The sequence below is a fragment of the Elephas maximus genome, chromosome 20 (assembly GCF_024166365.1).
Source record: "Elephas maximus indicus isolate mEleMax1 chromosome 20, mEleMax1 primary haplotype, whole genome shotgun sequence".
NCBI classification, from domain to species: domain Eukaryota; kingdom Metazoa; phylum Chordata; class Mammalia; order Proboscidea; family Elephantidae; genus Elephas; species Elephas maximus.
Genome location: NC_064838.1, coordinates 60,870,523 through 60,895,155, shown reverse-complemented (window position 1 = coordinate 60,895,155; position 24,633 = coordinate 60,870,523). Strand labels below are relative to the sequence as shown.

Here is a 24,633-nt window from a genome sequence, read left to right as displayed (position 1 = left end):
AGAAGGGAAGGGTCATGAGGGGATAGAAGGGAAGGGTCATGGGGAGTTTGGTGCTGGGTTTCATCCTTGGTGGTGCTGTCATCTCTGCTGTGACACTGGGTGAGGAGTGGTCAGCCTCTTTGGGTCTTGAGTATCCTCCTGTGAAAAGAAGCAAAGAAGATCATCCTTTTGATCCCTTCCCACTGCCCATGTTCAGTGATTCTGTTAAACGTAAAATGCATGTGCTAGTGGGCAGCAAAATCTAGGATTATCCTTTTAGAGTAGTTTCTTTGAGCCCTGGTGGCACAGCGTTTAAGAGTTTGGCTGCTAACCAAGAGGTTGGCGTTTCAAGTCCACCAGCCGCTCCTTGGAAACCCTATGGGGCAGTTCTGCTCTGTCCTATAGGGTCGCTATGAGTTGGAATAGACTCAACGGCAACGGGTTGGGGTTTGGTTTGGTGGGTAGCAAAATGTAGGTCTATTCTTTCAGAGTAGTTTATGATCGAAAAGTTAGCACTTGAAGTGCCAAGCTGAGAAGTTCCCCCAGTTTAAAGGTTTATTTGTTCTGACGCAGCCAAACTTAATTTCACTCCAGTTTCATTTCTTTCCATTGTGTTCTGGGAAGAGTTGCCATGGGGGTTTGTCTATTAATAAGAAGAGCAACTTTGTAACTGATGGCTTTTTGCAGGATGGGAATATGACTTGCTGTGTATCTAATATGCATTATCTGTTTAACCGTATCACAGCTTAGCAGGATGTTTCGTATTAGTAGCAGCTCTTAAAAGCGGTGGACACTGAAGTCTAGAGAAAAAAGTAACCTGCCAGCATCCCCCAGCTGCACCCATGGCAGCGTGACCCCCCCACCCCAGCTAGTGAGTGACCAGGCTGGAACATGACCCAAGGCTGTCAGCACCAAAGACAGGGTTCTTAATTTGAGGTATTATTCCCTCTCTTATCTTTTTTTTTTTAATGTTTAGGACCGTCACTGTCAAATTATTCATTTCTTTCTTTCTGAAAATGTGTAATTCTCCTTAAGTTTTCCATTTTCTTAGCTTGTCATATCTGTTGCTAGACGTCAGAAGCTTCAACTAGCATGGAGATCACCTGTATCTTGTATATATTGCTTTTTAGGAAACTCTGGCCCTGGTGGACATAACCATAAACCAAACCAAACATGTTGCTGTCAATTCAATTTTGACTCACGGTGACCCACATGTTTCAGAGAACTGTGCTCCATAGGGGTTTCAATGGCTCTAATCTTGATGGAAGGAGATTGCCAGGCCTTTCTTCGGTGGCACTGTTGGGTGATTTGAACTGCCAACCGCCAACCTTTCATTTTATTAGTGAGAGGAAGCTGTTTGTGCCTCCTTGGGACCTGACCATAGCAGTTTTATATTCAGATTTTCCTTCTTTTTTATGTTTAATCTTAACAGCAATTATAGTAGATTCTTCTTGGGATATCTGCCCACCTTTAAACAAATTTCCTCCTTGAAGTGGTTCCTGATGGGCAAAGTTGGCTGCCACACTGATTAATCCGCAGGGAATGCCTGACTTGAGTCAGGCCAATTCTATCCTGTGTCCTGTGTGTTTACAGTCTGGAGCAGAGAATTGTTAAAGCCAAGTCACAAGCTTCCTGCAGCGATTATTGCTGTGTCTTGCTTCCTTCTTGTTTTCACAGTTGTTTCTTTGTTTTAGGAAATTCCCTGGTACTCTTCCCATTCATATTCCTGAGCACCCATACTCTTCCTATTCACACTGTCAGTATTCCTGAGCACCTGTACTCTTCCCATTTATACTGTCAGTATTCCTGAGCACCTGTACTCTTCCCATTCATACTGTCAGTATTCCTGAGCACCCGTACTCTTCCTATTCATACCGTCAGTATTCCTGAGCACCTGTACTCTTCCCATTCATACTGTCAGTATTCCTGAGCACCTGTACTCTTCCCATTCATACTGTCAGTATTCCTGAGCACCCGTACTCTTCCCATTCATACTGTCAGTATTCCTGAGCACCCATACTCTTCCCATTCATACTGTCAGTATTCCTGAGCACCCATACTCTTCTTTGGCTGAAGACAGGCTGAATTTCCCAAAGAACATTAACTAGTCTAGTTGTGGGGAGTGCATGGTTGTTATTAGGTGCCATAGAGTCAATTTCGACTCATAGCCACCCCATGGGACAGAGTAGAACTGCCCCATAGGGTTTCCTACGCTGTAATCTTTACAGGAACAGATAGTCTTTTGTCCCACGGAGTTGCTAGGTAGGTTTGAACCCCTAATCTTTTGGTTAGCAGCCAAATGCTTAACTGTTGTGCCACCAGGGCTCCGAATGCATGGTAAGTATTCACAAATTATTCTTGGAAAAAATAGTTGCTGAAAGAAAATGGGAAATAGAAAGGAAGGCTTTCAGAATTCCCCCACCCTAATGAGAAATTATCATTTTTAACAGCATTATTGACGTATAACCATGTACCGTAAGAGTTGCCCTTTTAAAGTGTACAATTCAGTGATTTTTAGTACATTCACAGAGTTATGCAGCTGTCACCTAATTTTAAAGCATTTAATCACCCCCAGAGGAAACCCCACACCTTTTAGCAGTCACCTCGGCCTCTCCCCTCCAACAATTATCATTTTGGTGTATTTCTTTCTGGCGTTTGTTTTTTGTCTATTCGTATTACTTTTCTATGTTATATTGGCCATTTTTTTATTTATGGAGTATGGTATATTCATTATCATTCATTCTCTTTCTCTAATGTATGTTTCTTGTTTTTAAATTAAATATTAAACCTCGGACACCCTTTCAGCTCAGTAATGAAATCACTCCTGAGGTTTACCCTTCAGCCAAAGATGAGACAGGCCCATAAAACAAAATGAGACTAGAGGGGCTCACCAGCCTGGGGGCAAGGACTAGAAGGCAGGAGGGAACAGGAAAGCTGGTAATAGGAAACCCAGGGTTGAGAGAGAAGAGTGTTGACATGTCGTGGGGTTGGCAACCAATGTCAGGAAACAATATGTGTACTAGTGGTTTAATGAGAAGCTAGTTCTGTAAACCTTCATCTAAAGTACAATTAAAAATATATATACAAAATTCAAAAATAAATTAAATATTAAAGACCGTAGGCGGTGTGTAAATACACAGATACAGCAGCAGGTATCTCACTTTCACCTCAGAGAATGAAATGAAACTACGGGCTTTGAGTCACGTTCATTAATGAAATGGAAAAACGTAAAGAATTTGAGAAATTAGGCTGCTTAGGAACCAGTATATTCACATTTTTTTCCCTGTACGTTGTTCATGTGAAGATTTAAAAAAGAGGCTTCATCACGTGCTCCTGACTAGAAATTCCAGGCCTGTGTGTGGAAACGAAGGAGTAAAGCCTGGGGCTGACCTTGCGTCAACATGCTTGGCTAGTCGTGTCCTGGACTGAGGAGTGCTACTCAGGCTTCATTAATCGCACAAACTGGCTTTTCAGTCTCCTTCCTAGGACGATACTGCAGTAGTGGCTTCCTCATGTTTTCCTTCCTCACCTTTAGATTACTAAATAATCGTTTTTTACAGCAGTAGTAAGGCTGAAACTCCTTTCTTAAAGTCTAAAGCAGCATTTCTCAAACCTTCATGCATCTACAGACACCTGTGGATTTTCTTAACATCCGGATTCTGATTCCGCACCTCTGAGGTAGGACCTGAAATTCTACTTTTCTTACCCGCTTCCAAGGAGCCCTGGTGGCGCAATGGTTAAGGGCTTGGCTGCTGATGGAAAGGCCGGCAGTTCTAACCCACCCAGCAGTTCCACAGGAGAAAGACCTGGCCATCTGCTCCCCTAAAGATTACAGCCAAGAAAACCCTGCGGGGCAGTTGTACTCTGTCACATGGGGCTGCTATGAGTCAGAACAGACTCGGCAGCACCCTATAGCAACAAAATGCCAGGTGGTGCTGGTGGTCCAAGGGCCACACTCTGAGTGGTGTGAAGGCCCGATTCCCTCTTCCCAGGCTAGGACAACTCCAGAAGCAGAGAAGAATGTGAGGGTGCGCAGGAAACATCTCTGTGAAAACTTCGAGTAGCAAGACGAGAGTTTGGCTAAGGAACCCATGTAGCTAGGAGCAGGGAAAAATGAGTAAATCTATACCTGCTACCCGGCTGCTGAAGATGATATTGATTTAGGTAAAACCTCTCACCTGTTTTAAAAATACAAGTGGTCCTCTACTTAGAACATATTCGAGTTACTAAGAGCTGCACTTAGGACCGTCGTTTTTTTTTCTACACCTTATCATTAGTAATGTGTACTACATATAATGCTTCAGCGTGTAACTGGCTGGTGTTATTCTCAGATGTTTACTCACAGATGTTCAAAGAACGAGTTTATAAAGATGCTGATAATACAAAGCAATAATAATGAAAACTAAAAGAAAAAAGAGGCGTTCCACTTATGTCAGAACCGACTTAGGACGAAGTCATTGGAATGGAACCACTTCGTCAGTTAGGGACCACCTGTAGTTAGATGGTAAATGATTTTGTTAAATGAACGTGTTGGGGAGGGTGAAAAGGAGGTGTCAGGGAAGAAAACGGCAATAAAGATTTTTAAATGTCATTTACACAAAGGGTTTGCTAAATAATTACAACAAAAGAGCTATCTTCGAACAACTGTGCGTGGCCGTTACTGTTAATAGTGGAAAAGTTCCAATTTCAGCTGTCGATTCTGTGATTACATGTTTCAGGTTGCTTATCTAAATGCATTGAAAAGTATTGCTATTTCTTAAACTTGTAATTTTTGACTGTATCAGGCTGAGCAGTGTCAACAGCAGTGGATACCGTGGTCATTTAGTTGCCTGTGGGTTACTAGCTAACAGCAGGGACCTGCAGAGGGACCCGGACCCACATAGCAGAAACAGTCGATGTTCTCAAGCACACAATGTAGAGTTATTTATAGACCAGTTAATGGGAAATCAATTTTATTGATTTTTGAGTTGGTCTCAAAACAGTTGTTTTCCATCTCCCTTTATTTCAAAAAATACCAAAGTGCTTAGCATTTTGTCTCCCACGGTTGCATCTATCTGATGATCAGGCATTTATATTCCTCAAGCCCATTTCTTTTCCCTGCCTGAAAGGGAGGAGGAAGAGGAGACGCTTTAAACCCTAGCCTCTAGCAACTACCACGGCTTCAACAATAGTGACAACAGCCAACATTTATTGCAGTCGTAATGTGCCAGGCCCTGTGCTTTGTGCCTTATGAGAACTTGTTCACTTACAAGCATCCCATGTGGTCTTTGTATGGTATGACTATTATTTCCTGTTGATGGATGAATAGTCTTATGTACAGGACACTTTAATAATTTGTCCAAGGCAGCACAGGCAGTTAAGGGTAGAGCCAGCATTCAAAACCCAGGCCTATCTGTGTCAGAAGCCAGACTCTTCACTGCCACTCTTGGAAGCCAGAGAAGTTAAGTGATTTCCCCAAATTATATAGCTGGTCAGTAGCAAAGCTAGAATTAGAATTTAAGTTGAGACTTAAGTCTCTGCTCAGTGCAGTATTCCAATACGGTGTGCCGCCTTATGGCAGTGGTCTATAATGAAAACCAGAACTCCTCTTGGCTTACAAAAGCAACTGCTAAGAGGGCTTTCCCACACAGACTGCTCTTCGTGTTATGAATCTTGGCAAAATGTCACATATTATCAAGCAACAGGGGTTCGCAGTCATCATGGAAAGCAGGTCTGGGTGACAGATCCAGGGTCCCAGTGCTTCGTTGCTTTTGAAAATCATCCATCAGTATTCTGTTTAGGGATTCTGCCTATTCTACCTTAAAGGAGAAAGCCTGGGACCATATCTAAATGTTAGACTTTTTAAATCTAAATATTAGTCTAAATATTCATTTTTCTATGCCTTTCTCAGCAGAGGAGCTTTGCCACAGCACACCGGGCCACGTGTTTTCAGCAGATGTCTGTTGTTTGTCTTTTCACACGCACGATATGGCCCATGGAAAGCCTGTAGCCATGAAGACAGAGTTGCACATCTTGTATACGGGATTACTGAGCAAGGGATCGGAGAACCTGCCCTTAAAATCTGATTAGAGACAAACTGGAAAATGATAAATAGAAAAATAAAATCACGGGAGAAGTAGAACAGGCCAAGTAGTCTGCAGAGAGATTCTGTTTTTGTTGAAAGAGTTATGTTAAACCGTTGCTTGGGAAGGAGAATGGAATTATTAAAAAAAAGAAAGTTCAAGACTTTTGAGTATAAGCCAATTCATATTTTTATATAGCTCAGAGACAGTTTTCACAGCAATGAAACTCTAAACTGCTTTATAGAGCATGACTTTATCATTTTTTTGTTTTTTCCCCAGAGTGTGGAAAAGAGCTTAAGGTCACAAATTTTTTCAAACCTGCCAGGAACTCATATTTTCCATGTTTGGGGATAAGACACAGTAGATTCTAAACATCTGGCTAGTCCCTATTTAAATAAGTGTGTGTTCTCTATACATCCTACGCATATGATTGTATTTTCATTCTATTTATGTTTTTGTGCTTTAAATATTCTGAAATCTTTATTAGATTCTGACTCCAGTAGCTATTGGAAATCTCTCTTCTAAATGTTGGCTAAGGCAGAGGTGTATTTTCCCCCACTTGCCGTATAAACTCAAGTATGGCTTACTTCATTGCATTTTCATCGTTCCATGTTTTTCAAAAGCAAGTGAGTATTGGAGCTATAAGAGTTATGCAGAATGAAGTTCTCTAGTATTTTTAGAACAGTGGAGACTTTGGAATTGGCTCGAGGGAACCTCAGTTTTAGACAGTGGCCTCTATTCGCTGATGATGTGATTGCAGCCAAATCCCTTAAGCCACCCCAATATCCTCTTGTGAAGGAGACATAGTGCTGGCAGCTGTGGAGGGGTATGATCAGGGAGTGAACTGATGGACGGGATGCATTTTGAGTTCTGGGGAGAAAACAGAGCAGTGTGATCTGAGGTTGAGCCCTTCTCTTCCTTAACCCAATAAACACCCACCACCACCGAGTCATTCTGACTCACAGCGACCCTGTAGGACAGAGTAGAACTGCCCCATAGGGTTTCTAAGGCTGTGGTCTTTATGGAAACAGACTGCCACATCTTTCTCCCATGGAGTGGCTGGTGGGTTCGAACTGCTGGTTAGGAGCTAAGTGCTTTAACCACAGTGCCACCGGGGCTCTGTCTTAACCTAATACTGCAAAGCACAGAGGAATGGAAACCCGTTCTCCCTTACATCATTTCCCTATGCTGTCTGGTAAGCCGGTTTCCCCTCTGATCCTATTGTCTTCCTTTCTGTATGTCCCTCACTATTTACTGAGTATCTGTTACGTGGCTAGATTTAGGGTACAATAAAAATTAGGCCCAGGACCTGCCCTTGAAAAGCTTGTCTTTGTTCTTCCCTACCGTACCTCTCTGATTAACGTAAAAACATGGTTAGATAACAGAGCCCTTTCTTCTCACCACTCAGCCAAGAGAACACATATTTGTGTCCTGCAGAACACTGAGGAACAGTTTTTTAAAAACAACTTGGTAAATGCCATGAGGATGCTTCATATCTTAGTTGGATAGTTGGTTAAAGAAATATACCCAGGTTCCTTGTCTTGGTATTCTGGCCCTCATGTCACCAGTATTTGAGGTTGGAGACTCACATTTATTGAATGCCTACCTGGACGCAGGAAACCCTGGTGGTGTAGTGGTTAAGTGCTACGGCTGCTAACCAAAAGGTCGGCAATTTGAATCTACCAGGCGCTCCTTGGAAAAACTCTACGGGGCACTTCTACTCTGTCCTATAGGGTCACTATGAGTTGGAATCAACTCGACGACAGTGGGTTTGGTTTTGGTTTTGGATCTGAAGACAGGAACTTTATATACACAATCTCATTTAGTTTTTTGAACAACCCTGTGAGGTCTGCACTTTTACCTCTATGTTATAGTTGACCATACAGAGGCTTGGAGAGGTTCAGTAACTCAGTCTCAGCCCTCCTCTGGTCCCAGGTGTGCTGAACCCGCTCCTGCCATTCATCAGGATATTTGATGTGGACTTAATGTGGACCCCGTTTTACAGATAAGGAACCTGAGATGCATAGAGGCTGAAACTTGCTTAAGATCACCCAGCTGGAAAGTGAGTGAGCTGGATTTGGTACCAAGCAGGCTGGCTCCAGAGTTTGTGTCCTTGCATAGTGTCCTGTACTCCTTCCATGGGCTCATTTAAGGAGATTCATTATTCCATGCCATTGGACGGGTACAAAAGAACAAGTGCACAGATTATGAAGTGACATCCTAAAATGAACACCCATGAGACCACACAGCCTGAAAGCATTCATATGCTCCTGATGTTATGCGTGTGTTTCTTTGAATGTTGTCTCTTCTCCTGACTTACGGCAGTCATGCTGTTGGGCAGTATCTAAGTGGAATGATGTCACATGCATTCTCTGTTTTTGCTTCTTCAGTTTTATGTTGCTATAAAATTTATTCCGGAAATTGCATGTAGCTGTCATTTGTTCTTTTTTATGATTGCTAGTATTCCATCTCATGCATATTCATTGATTCATTTTCCTATGGACGGATTTTTTCCAGGTTTTGCTCTTAGGAGTAGTGCTGAACTGAATGTTCTTGGCTGCGTCTGTTGTGCTCATGTGCAAGTGTTTCTCTAGGGCAGGGGTCGGCAAACTGTTTCTGTAAAGTTCCAGATAGTATTTTAGGCTTGGAGGACCATATGGTGTCTATTAAAACTACTCAGCTCTGCTATTGTAGTATAAAAGCAGCCGTACCATACCGTACCTGTGGCTGTCAAGTCAATTCCGACTCATGGTGATCCTATAGGACAGAGTAGAACTGTCCCATAGAATTTCCAAGGAGCGTCTGGTGGATTTGAACTGCTGACCTCTTGGTTAGAAGCTATAGCACTTAACCACTACACCACCAGGGTTTCTTGTAGATAATATATAAACGACAAGGTTCAAAGGCATGATTACCTGGGTTCCAATAAAACTTTATTTATACAAATAAGTGACAGGCTGGGTTTGGCTGGCAGGTCAGAGTTTGCTGACCCCTGCTCTAGGGTATGTACCTCACAGTGAAATTTCTGGGTGGATATAGGTCTGTTTAGTTCTTAGTTCTTGCCAAATTATTTTCCTAAGTGATCGTACCGGTTACTCTCCCAGAGCTGTGCTTGTTCTCATTGGTCCATATCCTTGTCAGTACTTGTTAGTGTCAGGCTTATCATTGCTTCTGTTGTTTTTATTATCATTATTGTCACAATTGTTGTACATACACAAATGGAGCCCTGGTGGCTCCAGCAGTTAAGCGTTTGGCTGCTAACAAAGAAGTTGGCAGTTCGAATCCACCAGCCGCTCCTTAGAAAGGAGCAGTTCTATGGGGCAGTTCTACTCTGTCCTATAGACAAATATTATAATAATGATGTGTGTATATGTGCTTTTTTTTTTTTCCCCAAATAGTAAATATACAACAGTTTTTCGTTATGGCCTTTCTTTTTCCTCATTATGGTTTTCTTTTGCATTTTTCTGATTACTAATAAGGTTGAATATCCTTTCAGATGCTTACTGGCCACTCATATTTCCCCTTCTCTGGGATGTCTGCTCATGTCTTTTGTGCATTTTTCTATTAAGCGAGAGTCTCTTTTTTAATGGTGTGTAGGGATTCTATGTGTTTGGGGTAATCCTTTGTCATTTTAATGTATGGCAAAATTCATCTCTTGGTTTGTGGCTTATTTTTTCACACTGTTTATGGTGTCTTTTGTTGAACAAGAGTTCCTAATTTTTTTTTTTAATTGTGGTAAAATATATATCACAACACATTTGGCACTGGAACCTTTTCCATGTGTGCACCTCAGTGATACTAGTTATATTCCCTGTGTTGTGCAGCCATCTCCACCTCCTGTTTCCAAGCTGTGGTTTCATCCTTAACAGAAACTCAGTGCCCCTTAAGCAGTAATTCTTTTCTCTCCCCCTGGAAACCACTAATATTTTTTTTTATCTATCCATTTGCCTATTCTAGATATTTCATATAAGTGGGAACATACAATATTTGTCCTTTTGCATCTGACTTATTTCAAGGTTCATCCATGTCATAGCATGCATCGGAACTTCATTTCTATTTATGGCTAAATAATATTGCATTGTATGGATAGGCAACATTTTGTTTTTCTGTTGATAGACATTTGGGTTGTTTCTACCTTCTGGTCATTGTGAATAGCATTGCAGTGAACACTGGTATGTACGTATCTGTTTGCACCCCTGCTTTCAAATCTGTAGGGTATATACCTAGGAAGGAAATTGCTGGGTCATATGGTTGTTCAGTGTTTAACTTACTGAGACTGCCATACTGTTTTCTATAGTGGCTGCACCTGCATTCCTACTAGCAATAAGATGAACGTTCCAATTTGTCAATATCTTAACCAACACTTACTGTTTTCCGTTCTTCTGACGCTAGCCATTCCTAGTGGGAGTGAAGTAGTAGCTCGTTGCGGTTTTGATTTGCATTGCCCTAATGACTAATGGGAGCCTTGGTGGTGCAGTGGTTAAGTGCTTGGCTGCTAACCAAGAGATCAGCAGTTTGAATCCACCAGCTGCTCCTTGGAAACCCTATGGAGCAATTCTACTCTGTCCTGTAGGGTCGCTATGAGTCAGAATCAACTCAGCGGCAGTGGGTTTGGTTTGGTATGGTTTAATCACTAATGATGTTGAGCATCTTTTCATGTACTTGTTGGCTGTTTGTACTCTTCCTCTGGTGAAATGTCTACTGAGGTGCTCTGTCCATTTTTGAATTGGGTTGTTTGTCTTTTTGTTGTTGAGTTGTAGGAATTCGTTATATAGTCTGAATACTAAACCCTTATCAGATATATAGTTCCCAAATATTTTCTCCCGTTCTGTAGGTTGTTTCTTTCCTTTGTTGATAAAGTCTTTTATTTTTGATGAAGTCCAATTTATCTGTTTTGTCAGTTGCTGTTCATGGTTTTAGTGTCATATCTAAGAATCCATTGTCCTTTCCATTAAAAACTAGGTCCTGAAGCTTTACCCCTATGTTTCTTCTAAGATTCTTATGGTTTCATTTCTTACATTTAAGTTGTTGATCCAGTTTGAGTTAATTTTTGAATACGGTATGAGGTATGGATCCAACTTTATTCTTTTGCATGTGGAAATCCAGTTGTCCCGGCATCATTTGTTGAAGAGACTATTTTTTCCCCATTGAATGAATGGATGTGACACCCTTGCAAATCTATTGACCATAGATATATGACTTTATTTTTGGACATCATTTTTTTTAAAGGCAGTGCTTCTGACATTTTACCATTTGCAATGGCATTTGCTGTTGATTTGCAGAAGATACACTCTAAGGAATTTCATTTTTTACTCTAGTTTCCTAAGAGTTTTAAAAAATCTGCATGACTTTCTCTCTGTTGAGCGGATCATATAATTTTTCTTCTTACTCTGTTAATGTGATTTACATGAATAGTTTAATGTTGAAGTACTCTTTAATTCCTATAAGAAAACTGACTAGATTACGATATATTATCTTTTTTTATGTACTCCTGGATTCAGTTTGCTAATAATAGTCATTGTTTAAGTGAAAGCTGGGCCCATAACTTACTTTTCTCATTGAATTCATGTCTAGTGTTGGTGTCAAGATTATCAGGTCTCATAGGAATGAACTGGGGTGCTCACCTCGGCAGCACATATACTAAAATTGGAACAATACAGAGATTAGCACGGCCCCGAGCAAGGATGACATGCAAATTCGTGAAGCATTCCATATTTTTGCAGGATGAGAAGGCAGAAAGGAACAGGAACTGGTTGAATGGACACAGGGAACCCGGGGTGGAAAGGGGGAGGGTGCTGTCACATTGTGGGGATTGCAACTAATGTCACAAAACAACATGTGTATACATTTTTGTATGAGAAGTTAACCTGAGCTGTAAACTATCACTTAAAACACAATTTAAAACAAAAACAAATGAAAAAAACCCACAGTGACTGAAACAATTAAAAAATAAAAAAAAAATGGAGGAGAGTTTCTCCTTCCCTCTGGAAGAGTTTATATAAATTGGAGTTATCTGGGTTTCTTTGTGAGGAGACTTTTTTAACCTTTTTTATTTATTTTAATATGCCCATTACTGAATATTTAGAAAGCATAAACAAGTAAAAAGAAAGAATTTATTGCAGAGTTAATATGTTGCTGTATATCCTAGTCGTACATCTGTCTGTCCCACTCCCTGTCCATCTCTCTTACATACACAGATATACGTACACGTATCTATATATATGTTCATTTACCAATATGGGTTCACGTTGGAATTGTAAGAGCTTTTTACACTTAATAGATCTTTTTCCTTCATAAGTTTTTTTCTACATAATTTTTATTGTGGTAAAAAAATATACATATATATAACAAGACATTTGCCAATTCAACTGTTTTTACATGTATTACTCAGTGATATTGATTACGTTCTTCATGTTGTGCAACCATGATCACTGTCCTTTTCGGAATTATTCTACCACCATTAACTCAGTGCCCCTTACACAATAACTCCGCCTCTTCTCTTTTCAGCTCCTGGTAACCACTAATAAGCTTTGATTTCTGTTTCCCTGTTTCATGTAAGTGGGATCATCTAGCATTTTTCATTTTGTTATCTGACTTATTTCATTCAGCATAATGTTTTCCAGGCCCCTCCATGTTGTAGCATGTATCAGGACTTCATTTCTCTTTATGGCTGAGTAATATTCCACTGTATGTATGTATACTATATTTTTGTTTATCCGTTCATCTGTTGATGGACATTTAAATTGTTCCCATGCTTTGGCTATTGTGAATAGTGCTGCCATGAACATTGCTGTACAGGTTTCTGTTTGTGTTCCTGCTTTCAATTCTTTTGGGTATATACCTAGGATTAGGATTGCTGGGCCATATGATAGTTCTATGTTTAAGTTTTTGGGGATGTGAGAAGATTTTTAAACCACTGAGTCAATTCAATAGTCATAGCACTCTTCGGGATTTCTGTTTCTTCTGTAGTCAGATTGTGTAGATAGGGTTATTGCAGTATCTTCATTCATTGAACGTTCCAAATTTATTGGCATAAAGTTAACAATATTTGCATGTTATGATTGAAATATCTCTTGTTTATAGTAATCTGAGAGCTTTGTTTATTTTAATAGTCATCTCAAGGAACTAACATTTTTGCCTTTTGGATTATCTCTATTGTGTCTTTGTTCATTAATTCTTTCTTCCCTCTTAACCCATCTATTAGGTTTTAATTTCAAGCACCATATTTTCATTGCTGTTTATATCTATTCTCTTTCAAACCTGCTTGGCCATTTTTGAATCACTTTTTTGATACTGATCCTTTAATTCCATCTTATACTCATTTATTTTTATTGTGCTTTAGGTGAAAGTTCACAGAGCAAATTAGTTTCTCATTAAACTATTAATACACATATTGTTTTGTGATACTGGTTTCCAACTCTGTGACATGTCAACACTCTTCCTTTCTCAACCTTGTGTTCCCCATTTCCATTCCATTTGTCCAGCTTTCCTGTCACCTCCTGCCTTCTGGTCCTTGCCCCTGGGCAGGTGTGCCCATTTAGTCTTGTATACATGGTTGAACTACACGTATTGTTGTTTTATAGGCCTGTCTAATCTTTGGCTGAGGGTGAACCTCAGGGGTGACGTCAGTACTGAGTTGAAAGGGTATTTCTGGGGGTCGCACTCTCAGGGTTTCTCCATTCTCTGTCAGACCTGTAAGCCTGGTCTTTTTTTTTTTTAATTGTAATTTAGATGAGGGTTTACAGAGCAAATTAGTTTCTCATTAAACAATTAATATCCATATTGTTTTGTGACATTGGTTGCCAAACCCATGACATGTCAACACTCTCCCCTTCTCGACATTGGGTTCCCTGTTACCAGCTTTCCTGTCTCTTCCTGCCTTCTCGTCCTTACCCCTGGGCTGGTGTGCCCATTGAGTCTCCTTTTGTTTTATGAGCCTGTCTAATCTTTGGCTAAAGGATGAACCTCAGGAGTGACTTCAGTACTGAGTGAAAACGGAGTCCAGGGGCCATACTCTCGGGGTTTCTCCAGTTTTGTTTTTTTTTTTTTGGTGAGTTAGAATTTTGTTCTACATTTTCTCCAGCTCTGTCCAGGACCTTCTATTCTGATTCTTGTCTGAGTAGTCGGTGGTGGTAGCCAGGAACCATCTAGTTGTGCAGGAGTCAGTCTGGTGGTGGCTGTGGTAGTTGTGGTCCATTAGTCCTTTGGACTAATCTTTCCCTGTGTCTTTGGTTTTCTTCATTCTCCCCTGCCCCAGATGGGGTGGGACCAGTAGATGTGTCTTAGATGGCAGCTCACAAGCTTTTAAGACAAAGTAGGATGTAGAACATTTTCTTTATAAACTATGTTATGCCAGTTGAGCTAGATGTCCCCCGGGGACCATGATCCCTGGCCCTTAGCCCAGTACTCAGTCTCTCAGGAAGCTTGGGACGTGTCAATGAATCTTCTGTGATTTTGCCTTGGTCAAGTATTGTGTACTGTCTTACCCTTCACCAAAGTTACCATTTATCTATTGTCTAGTTAGTGTTTTCTTTCCTCATCAAAGATTGTTTCTTTCTGTGTGTAAACCTTTACATGAGTTTTTATAATAGTGGTCTCATACAGTGTCCTTTTGTGATTTTCACTCAGCATAATGCCCTCTAGATTCATCCATATCGTAAGATGTTTAACAGATTCATCATTGTTCTTTATCTATGCATAGTATTCCATTGTGTGTATGTACCATAGTTTATCTCTTCATCTGTTGATGAGCACTTAGGTTTTTTCCATCTTTTTGCTATTGTGAATAATGCTGCAGTGTATATGGGTGTATATATGCCTAGTTGTGTGATGGCTGTTATATCTCTCGGATATAAACCTAGGAGTGGGATTGCTGGATCATATGGTATTTCTATTTCTAGATTTTTCAGGAAGCACCATATCGTTTTCCAAAACTGTTGTGCCATTTTACATTCCCACCAGCACTGCATAAGACTTACAATACCCTCGCAGCCTTTCCAACATTTGTTATTTTCAGTTTTTTTTTTTTAAATTAGTGCCAGTAATGTTTGGGTGAGATGGTATCTCATTGTAGTCTTGATTTGCATTTCTTTAATGGCTGGACATCTCGAGCATTTCCTCATGTGTCTGTGAGCCGCCTGAATGTCTTTGGTAAAGTATCTTTTCCTATCCTTTGCCTATTTTTAATTGGATTATTTGTGTTTTTGTTGTAGAGGTGTTGAATTTTCTTAGATTTTAGAGATTAGACCTTTGTTGGATATGTCATAGCCAAATTTTTTTTCCCAGTCTGTAGGTTCTCTTTTTACTCTTCTGGTGAAGTCTCTTGATGAGCGTATAAGTGTTTAATTTTTAGAAGATCCCAGTTATCTAGCTTATCTTCTGGTGTTTGTGTGTTGTTAGTTATGGTTTGTATCCTATTTATGCCGTGTATTAGAGCCCCTAGTGTTGACCCTGTTTTTACTTCCATGATCTTTATAGTTTTTGGTTTTATATTTAGGTCTTTGATCCATTTTGAATTAGTTTTTTGTGTAGGGTGTAAGATATGGGTCCTGTTTCATTTTTTTTTTCTTTTTACAGATGTACACCCAGTTTTTCTAGCACCATTTGATATTTATTTTTAGAGTCATTTATTTAAGCATTTTAAATATACTTTATGCTCTATAAATGGGTTTCACTCATGGAAGATTTCTTAGGTCTGTGCTAATTTTTTTATTGTAAGTTTATATTGAATTAAACGGAATTTTTTGGAATCTTGAGGGCTTTTGTTCTTTTCCCCTTTCCAGAAAGGATTTGCACTTGCTTCTATCTGGCTCCCTATCTGGGAGCACTTTAGCCCCTTGAGTAAACCTGGGACCTCTTGCTTTGGAGTAGGGTCCAGGTGATGATTTTTCTTCTGATTCATCCTGTTGATGCATGCTCTGTTGAGGTCAATTAGCAGTTACAGCTGGCCCTTCTGTGTATGCAGGACAGGCCAGATCTGGCCTGGGCTAGTTTAAGGACTAGTGGAAATTTTGTAGGGTCAGGTTACAGAGACATCAGTGTCATTTCCTATGTTGTCAAAGTAGAGAGTCACTCCCTTCTAGGCTACTCTATACCAGGCTGTAGCCAGGATTCCCAAACTGCTGTGGCAGTGCATGTGTGGTTATGGGCCCATCATTTTACCTGTGTATACCTGATTTTCTCTTTTGTACGATGAACTTAACAAACTGATCTTTAAGGTTTCTTTGAGCTTTAAACATTCTGATTCCATGTCAACAGATGGGTTATGTCTTTCAGAACGTGGGTTTTTGTTATCGTTGTCATCGCAGCATACTCTAACCTACCCTGGCTGATATAAGCGTGCCAGGTGCCTTCTATGAGCTTCATATCCACAGGTAGTCCCTGACTTATGACGTATTCAAGTTATGATAAACTGCCCTTAGACCATTTTTTGGGGGGGGCGCAGCTTATTGTTAGTAATAATTACTTCATATACCATTGCAGCGTGTAATTTGCTGATGTTATCATTCTCACATGTTCACTTGCATATGTTCAAAGGTCAGGTTTATAAAGATACTGATAATAAAAGGCAATAATAATGAAAACTACAAAAAAACAAAGGAAATATTTGACTTACGTCAGAATGGACTTATGACAGAGTCACTGGAACGGAACCCCAACATCATTTGGGGAGTACCTGTATTAACTCATTCAATCCTCACATCAACCCTAAACCCAGTGCCGTCGAGTCGATTCCGACTCATAGCGACCCTGTAGGACAGAGTAGAACTGCCCCATAGAGTTACATCAACCCTATGTCATAGGAATTATTTGATGAGTTGTTGTTGAGTGAACTCCAAGTGATGGCGACCCCATGTGTGTCAGAGTAGAACTGTGTTCTGCAGGGTTTTCAGTGGCTAATTTTTTAGAAGTAGATCTCCAGGCCTTTCTCCTGAGGTACCTGTGCAACTTTTCAGTTAGCGGCTGAGCGTATTAACCATTTGCATCACCCAGGGTCTCCCACGAATTATTACTCTCCCTCTTTTTCAAAGGAGGAAACTGAGCAAGATTTTTTTTTTTGAGAATTATTTGGTAATAAAAGAGCTATAATTATATTTCAAAATTGAAATTTCCCGAGGTAAAATACGAGGGATAGGAATCTGGTAGAATTACATTTGAAACTTGATTGAGATGAATCTTTTTAAGTGGAATGAGAGAGAGAAAGAGAGGGATCGCTTTATAGCCCCTCCCCACCCTCAAGTGTATGAAGCAGAGAGATGGTCAAACCGCTGGAAACTACATGTATTTTGCTTGAGAGTTCCTTTTGTAGAAACAAGGATATTCCTCCCTGCTTAATTTCAAGTATATTCAAATTAAAAGAGTGAAAACTAGATGCTAACATGGATTTTAGAAAATTATGAACACAAAGTGTTGGGCTTATGATCAGATTGTGTTTGGTTATGCTAAAGTCATTTGTTGTTAGGTCCCATCAAGTCAGTTTTCGACTCATGTTGACCGCACGTGACAGAGTAGAACCACCCCGTAAGGGTTTCTAGGTTTTTTTTTTTTTTTTTTTTTAAATCTTTACAGAAGCAGGTCACCAGGTGGAGCCGCTGAGTGTGTTCAAACCACCAGCTGCTCGGTTAGCAGCTGAGTGCTAAATGGCTGCACCAACAGTGCTTAATAAAGTGACTATCTGGAAAATAGATTTTCTTTCTTAATAAATGTGAAATCTGGAAGCATCTGTCAGAACTAACTCTGAATAAGGAACAGCCTGGTTAGGATAGCTAATCCTTAATTCTGAGAATTGCTGTAATTGTCCGTAATTGCCTACCTGTCTGTGTGCGCACACACACACATATATGCCCCGCACACACGCCTGCCTGCCGCAGTTCACACTTTTTCTCCAGCCATCCTGAACGTGCCTATGCAGAAGCCAGACGGTGTAGTGGTTCAGGCAGGGGCTTTGGAGTCAGACTGCCTGGGTTCAAACCTGGCTGTGCCACTTACCTATCTGGTGAGCTGGAGCAGGTTACTTACCCACTTTGTGTCTCTGTTTTCTCACCCATTAAATGGAGATCATAACAGTGCCTACTTCCAGGGTGGCTGGGAGGATTAAAAGAGTTTAGAACTGTGTGTGGCATGTGGTAAGTGCTATGCTTTAATAGGTCTGGTCTGTCTGGCCCTGATGGGCTTTTACACTTTCTCTTCTCTTTCATTATTCTTCATGGGGCTGAGTCTCATTTGCTCTCAAGATCCAGCTCAGTGGTGGCCCCTCTGTTTGGGATGTTTTCCCACATGCCCCCAGCCTAGATGAGGTCCTGTTTGCATTCCAGGCTACCGGTTATGACTTCTTCATGACTCTCATGACATCATATTGTTACTGCCGATTTACTTGTCCATATGAACTGTGAGTGTGACTGTTCCTTACTTTTTTGGTACTTCATGAGCATGGTGGAGATACTTTGTGTGTGTATATACGTGTATATATACACACACCTATGTGTATATATGATGGATAAATGGACCAATTTTCCCTCCCTCTTTCCTCCCTCCTTATCTCTCTCTCTCCCTTCCCGTTCTTCCTCTTTCTCCCTCCCTTTCTTCCCCTTTCCTACCTTTCTCCTTATCTTTCTTCTTTTCTACCAAACTTCCTCCCACCTGTTCTCTTTCCCTCACTCTTTGACTTCCTAAGTTCCTCCTTCCCTTCCGACACTTCCCTCCTGTACCTGATTTGTCTTAAGTCATTCCTCATAGGAACTTTATGAAGTAGGCATTATGATTATCCCAATTTTGCAGATGTGGGAACAAAGGATCACTGTGATAGGTGATTTTCCCATCTAAAGGGGCAACCCCTTTACAAAGTTGTCCTCCCAACGTTGTTGCCACTGCTCAAAGCAGTTTGCCAATTTCTCTTTGGGATTCTCTTCTGGCCAGTTTATGAACCACATAAGAAAACCAATCTTATTTTTAGTCACTCTCAGAAAAGTTAATTTCCAGTCCAATCATTCTGACTTATCATTTTTGTCTCCAGATAAACTTGAATCTTCTCAGAAATCCAAGTTACTTTCAAAGGACAAAGATTTGCCATTGTCAAGAATACTTAAATGGCTTGAAGACAATTGGCCAAAGGATGCTCTTGAGAGCTTTGGCAGCAGCCATATTGCTGGACTGAAAGCTCTAGCTACTCCTGTGGACTTTGTTGCTGCGTGATTAGTGGTTGGGGGCTGGTGAAGGATCATATCACTTTATAGTCTCACCTCTTTTTTTGGTAACAGCTTTATTGAGACGTAATTTATATACTACACAATTCACCCATTTAAAGTATAAAAATTAATGGTTTTTAGTATAGTCACAAAGTTGTATAACTATCACCACTAATTCCAGAATATTTTCATCACCCCTAAAAGAATCCTAGTACCCTTTAGCAGTCACTCTCCATTTATACCCTCCCCCAGCCTTTGACAACCACTAATATACTTAAAAAAAATTAGGTTTCTATAAATTTGCCTATTCTGGACATTTTGTATACAAGGAATCATACGATATGTGGTCTTTGGTGATTGCTTTCATTTACCATATGTTTTCAAGGTCCATCTATGTCATAGCATGTATCAATACTTCATTCCTTCATAAGACTGAATAATACTCCTTTAGATGGGTACACCACATTTTGTTTGTCCATTCATCAGTTGATGGGCATTTGGATTGTTTCCAAGTGAAATGGCTCCAAAGGAGATATACAACTGACCAATAAGCACATGAAAAGATATTTAACATTATTAGTTATCAAGGAAATGCAAATCAAAACCACAGTGAGATTCCATCTCACACCCAGAAGGATGGCTGTCATCAAAAAGATATGACAGGTGTTGGCGCGAATGTGCAGAAATCAGAATCCTCACACTCTGCTGGTGGGAATGTAAAATGATGTCTTGTGATTTGTTCCTAAAATGCTTTGTAAAAAACAGTCAGATAGTTCCTCAAAAGATTAAAGGTAGACTTACCATATGACCCAGCAATTCTACTTCTAGCTATAGATCCAAAAGAAATGAAAACATACGCCCACACAAAAGCTTGCACGTAAATGTCCATAGCACCATTCTTTATAATGGTCAAAAAGTGAAAGCAACCCAAATGCCCATCAACTGATGAATGAATAAACAAAATATGGTATATCCATACAATGGGATATCTTTCAGCCATAAAAAGGAATGAGGTATTGATCCATGCTACAACATGGATGCACTTTGAAACATTAATCTAAGTGAAAGAAGCCAGACACAGAAGATCACATGTTGTATGATTCTATTTATATGGGACGTCCATAGTAGAGGCAGAAAGTAGATTAGTGGTTGCCTAGGACTGGGGTTGGGAAGAAGAGAGAGCGACTACTAATGAGTTGAGGGTTTCTTTATGGGGTGATGTGAATTTTCTAAAATTGATAGTTACACAACTTTGTGAATATACTAAAAACCATTGAATTTTATCTTTTACAGGGATGAATTATATGGTATGTGAATTATATCTCCATAAAGCTTTTATAAAAATAAAAATTCATAGTCTCCATCATTCAACCCATACCAGTTACTACTCTGCATTCAGCACTGTGGGTGGTACCATGGCACACAGAGGAGAGAGTACTCGTTCCCTGCATTCTAGAGATTTCCTCATGGACGTTCTAGATGGGAAGATAAAGCACATACACACAGAGAATGTAATCTGGGTGTTTGTTTAGGCCACACTCAGAAAGACCTCAACACCTCTGGGAGTCAGCTATAGTAATTCAGAAAGATTTCATCATGCCCTAGACTACTAGAGTTCCCTGCAGGCAAGCTCTGTGTCAGTGCTGAGCACCATGTCTGCTCCACAGACCAAACACATTCAAACACAGCTGTTATGTTTGGTGAGTGAATGAGTGATTGGTGTGTGGGAACCCCCTGGTTTGTTCTTAGGACAAAACTGCCTTCAGGCTTATGGCTGCCTGCTCTGCCAACCTGGGGCCAGCCCTGTGGGGCAGGTGTGGTAGAACTCACCATCTTCACACAAGGGTTTCTCTTCTTCCAACTGGTGACTGCTTTGTTTCACTAGTACTTTCACTCTGATTTGAGTTAAAATAGGGGCCTGGAATAATATGTGGGTGCTTCTGGAGTATTGTGCTTTCCTCCCTGGAAATATATCCAAGACTTTGGGCTCCTGGATCAGTGAGATTTAGGAAAACAGAAGGTGGAATAAACCTCCTACTTGGTTTTCTTTTGTTCACATGTATTGAACATTGATGCTATAGACTGTGTGGCTTACGAGCCTTTGCAGAATAAGAAGAAATTGTTTTTCTTTTATTTTCTGTGAAGGTACTTTATGTTGATTAAGTTTGTTCTGTTAAATATCCTTTGCTTGCACTGGACTTTTCTTTGTGTTGATTTTTTGCTTCATTTTTTTGTTTCCATTTCCCATGCTGTTCAGTTACTGGATGCCAGGAGAACCAAGGTTTGTCCACTCTTTGCAGTTCCTTTGTTTTGCTCTGCACAGCTCCACCTCCTCCTGTGTTTGAGTGTGTCCATTGTGTCTGCCTTTGTTCCCTTTTGCTTGCAGATGCAGTAATCCTGTTTACTAAACCTGTTCCTAGCTTTATTTGTTAAAAAAAAAAATGAAGTCCTTTTTTGTGTCTACTTGTAGTGGATGCTGTTATTTGCATTTTTAAACGGACATGCATTTATCACGGAAAATAATGGATAGTGGAACTGAGAACACCTTAGGAAACAAGGAATGCTGAGTCTGGAGCGTTGTGGGCAGAAAGAAGGTGTGCGTGTGAAAGTTTCCCTCTAACCCTTTCCACTTCCTAAATTAAAACTCTGTAGATGAATCGTTTCCCTTGTGGCTAACACTAATCTCCTGTTTCTGTGTATGTGTCCATTTCTCTTAAGACATTTGGAAAGCATCATTGAATTAATTCCCCTTCTCCTTGTGCTGTCCTGTGCTTCTGAAGTCACCGTGGAGGACTTCCTGCCTGGCCCTCGGGACCTCATGATTAACATCTCATGTTCATGGTGTGGTGGCAGCAAATAGCCCTCGGCAATGGGATTGACTTTGTCTCCCTTCTTTCTCCTCTCCTGCTTCGTCTTTCTCATTGCAGCACCTGCAGCTGACAATCCAGGCCCTTCAGGATGAGCTGCGAACCCAGAGAGACCTCAACCACCTCCTGCAGCAAGAGAGTGGCAACCGAGGGGCTGAGCACTTCACCATCGAGCTGACGGAGGAGAACTTCCGGCGGCTCCAAGCCGAGCACGACAGACAGGCCAAGGAGCTGTTCCTGTTGAGGAAGACACTGGAGGAAATGGAGCTGAGGATCGAAACGCAGAAACAGACCCTCAATGCCCGGGATGAGTCGATTAAAAAGCTTCTGGAGATGCTGCAAAGTAAAGGTTTGCCGTCCAAAAGCCTTGAGGATGACAATGAACGGACACGGCGGATGGCTGAGGCTGAGTCTCAGGTCAGCCACTTAGAAGTGATTTTAGACCAGAAGGAGAAGGAAAACATACATCTCAGAGAGGTAAGCACATTCAGTCTGTTTCCCCAAAGCCATTTTTCTTAATGTTCAAATAGGTTATCAGGATATTTTTACCAGTTGGGCGCTATGTCCAGCCTTAAGAAAATCCCCTTCGGTATCTGTTTCATAATCCTCCTGTCTGCTAATCCCCTGTAAACTGGAATATTGCATTTTTTTCTTTTCTCACCACACGTATGTTTCATCAGTATTCGACACGTATACAGAATCCAAGTGTGTGCTGCACAGGTCAACTCTAAGCTGTCTACAGTTGCTTTCCCCCAGATGGAGCTTTTAAGTAAGGTGCAGTTTAATTTCTAGCTGTTTATCAGCTACTTTCCCCCTAAAGGAACAAAATGAATAGGCTGTTAGCAAAACAGTGGGCCTAAATATCTTCACAGCTGAGCTGGGGGCAGGGTTTGCAGGAGGTAGAGCTCACGTATGCTTTTGGAAAGAAGGGCAAATGCGCAGAAGAAGGAACCGTGTGATGAAATTTGAATGTTTTTGTTTAGGATAATCTGTGTTTGCATTACTGTAGAACTGAGTGTCCCAGGTTTTCTAAGTGTGCATTTTTTTTTATACACAGTAGGTTAAATTATTTGAACCTGAGGTAAGTCCTTCAGAAGTGGCATCCCTGGGCTCCTACCACCATGGCACATTGGGACTCCCAGATGTCTAAGAATATGTGGTTGGGTAGAGCTTAGAAAAAATGTGGGTGGAAGCCAAGGTTTGAAAATTTTGCAGCAGTCCCTTGGCACTGTGGTGGTTATGGATCTCACAAGTACCATGTAGGTGAAACTGCTGAGGGAAGACATAGATCTCACAGAAAATAAATAGTAAGCGTTAAGATGGCATTAGATATATTTTCAAACTATTCCGTGGCAATAAATGAAAAATTACAAAATCTATTTGCTTTTAGACCAAATTAGATTTCTTGGCATTAAATATTTGTTCAGATAAAAAAAAAAATAGATAGGCAGCCTTTATTTTGGGTCACTAGTTTTGAAAACATGACTTCCCATGTTGGGACTTGCTAATGGAAATGTTCCCAAGAATTTTCTGTGATGTCAGTTGTATTTGCTTAGAACATTTCAACAACCTTTAGTGTCTTCAAACTTTAATGCCCTTCTCACTTATTTTTTCTTGCTTTGCTTCCATGAGACCTTGACAACATGCTCAGGCAATTACATGGCTTAGTTTCATATTGAGGTATTTAAAGAAATATTTTGGTGGGCCTGGTCTTCCCGTCCATGCTCCAAGAGGGTGAATATTGTGGGCACCCTTCTAAGATGGTTCCCAATGATCATTCTTCCTGTTATTCATGTCCTTGTGTAATCCCCTCCCACTGAGTGTGGTTTGTACCCATTGACTTGCTTCTAACCAACAGAATAAGGCAATGGTGATGCAATGTGACTTCCATGATTAGGTTACATAGGATTGTGGCTTCTGCTTTGCTGGAAGACTCTGTTGCATTCTCAGCTTGGATGCTTTGATGAAGGAAGCTGCCATGTGGGAGAGGCCCACATGGCAAGGAACTGAGGGCAGTCTCCAGCCAACAGGCAGCGAGGAACTGAGGCCTTTGGTCCACCAGTCCACAAGCAACTGAATACTTCCAGCAACCACTTAGTGAGCTTAGAAGTGGATCCTTCCCCAACTGAGCCTTCAGATGGGATGGCAGGTCCTGGGATGACATCCTGATTGCAGACTTCTTTGAGATCATGAAGCAGAGGACCTCGTTAAGCTGATCCAAGAAACTGTGAGATAATGTGTGTGTGTTGTTTTAGATGCTACATTTTGGAGTACTTTGTTATACAGCAATAGATAACACACAGTGGGGCAGAAATTGATCCTCTGCCTGCTGTAATCCATAGCCCTTTAATCTAGTTTATGGAAGAAGAGTAATGATTACTGGTATGTTGTCACTTGTGTGTAGAGTGACTGTAGATTTTGAAATTTTGGTTATTTCAAAACTGTGATTGGTAGAAGATGATTATTATTGCAAAAAGCTGCTGCTTTATTTAGGAACAGTGCCATTAAGAAGGCTGTCTGATGTCACACAGTGAGCAAGTG

General features: G+C 40.7%; 1 protein-coding gene and 1 non-coding gene across 8 annotated transcripts in view; both read left to right on the top strand.

Moving 5' to 3' along the window:
• Positions 1-24,633, top strand: part of ERC2 (ELKS/RAB6-interacting/CAST family member 2) — a 1,130,613-nt gene that overhangs the window by 183,901 nt on the left and 922,079 nt on the right. For all 7 annotated transcript variants that reach the window (XR_007514402.1, XM_049862256.1, XM_049862252.1 and 4 more), the window contains exon 3: positions 22,153-22,569. Coding sequence is in view for 6 of the 7 variants with exons in the window: in XM_049862256.1 (XP_049718213.1) it covers positions 22,153-22,569 (417 nt within the window). In the remaining variant the exon portion in view is untranslated. The remainder of the gene's footprint in view (positions 1-22,152; positions 22,570-24,633) is intronic.
• Positions 11,658-11,760, top strand: LOC126064452 (U6 spliceosomal RNA). The gene has a single exon (XR_007514527.1). It is a non-coding gene; the product is annotated as a U6 spliceosomal RNA (small nuclear RNA).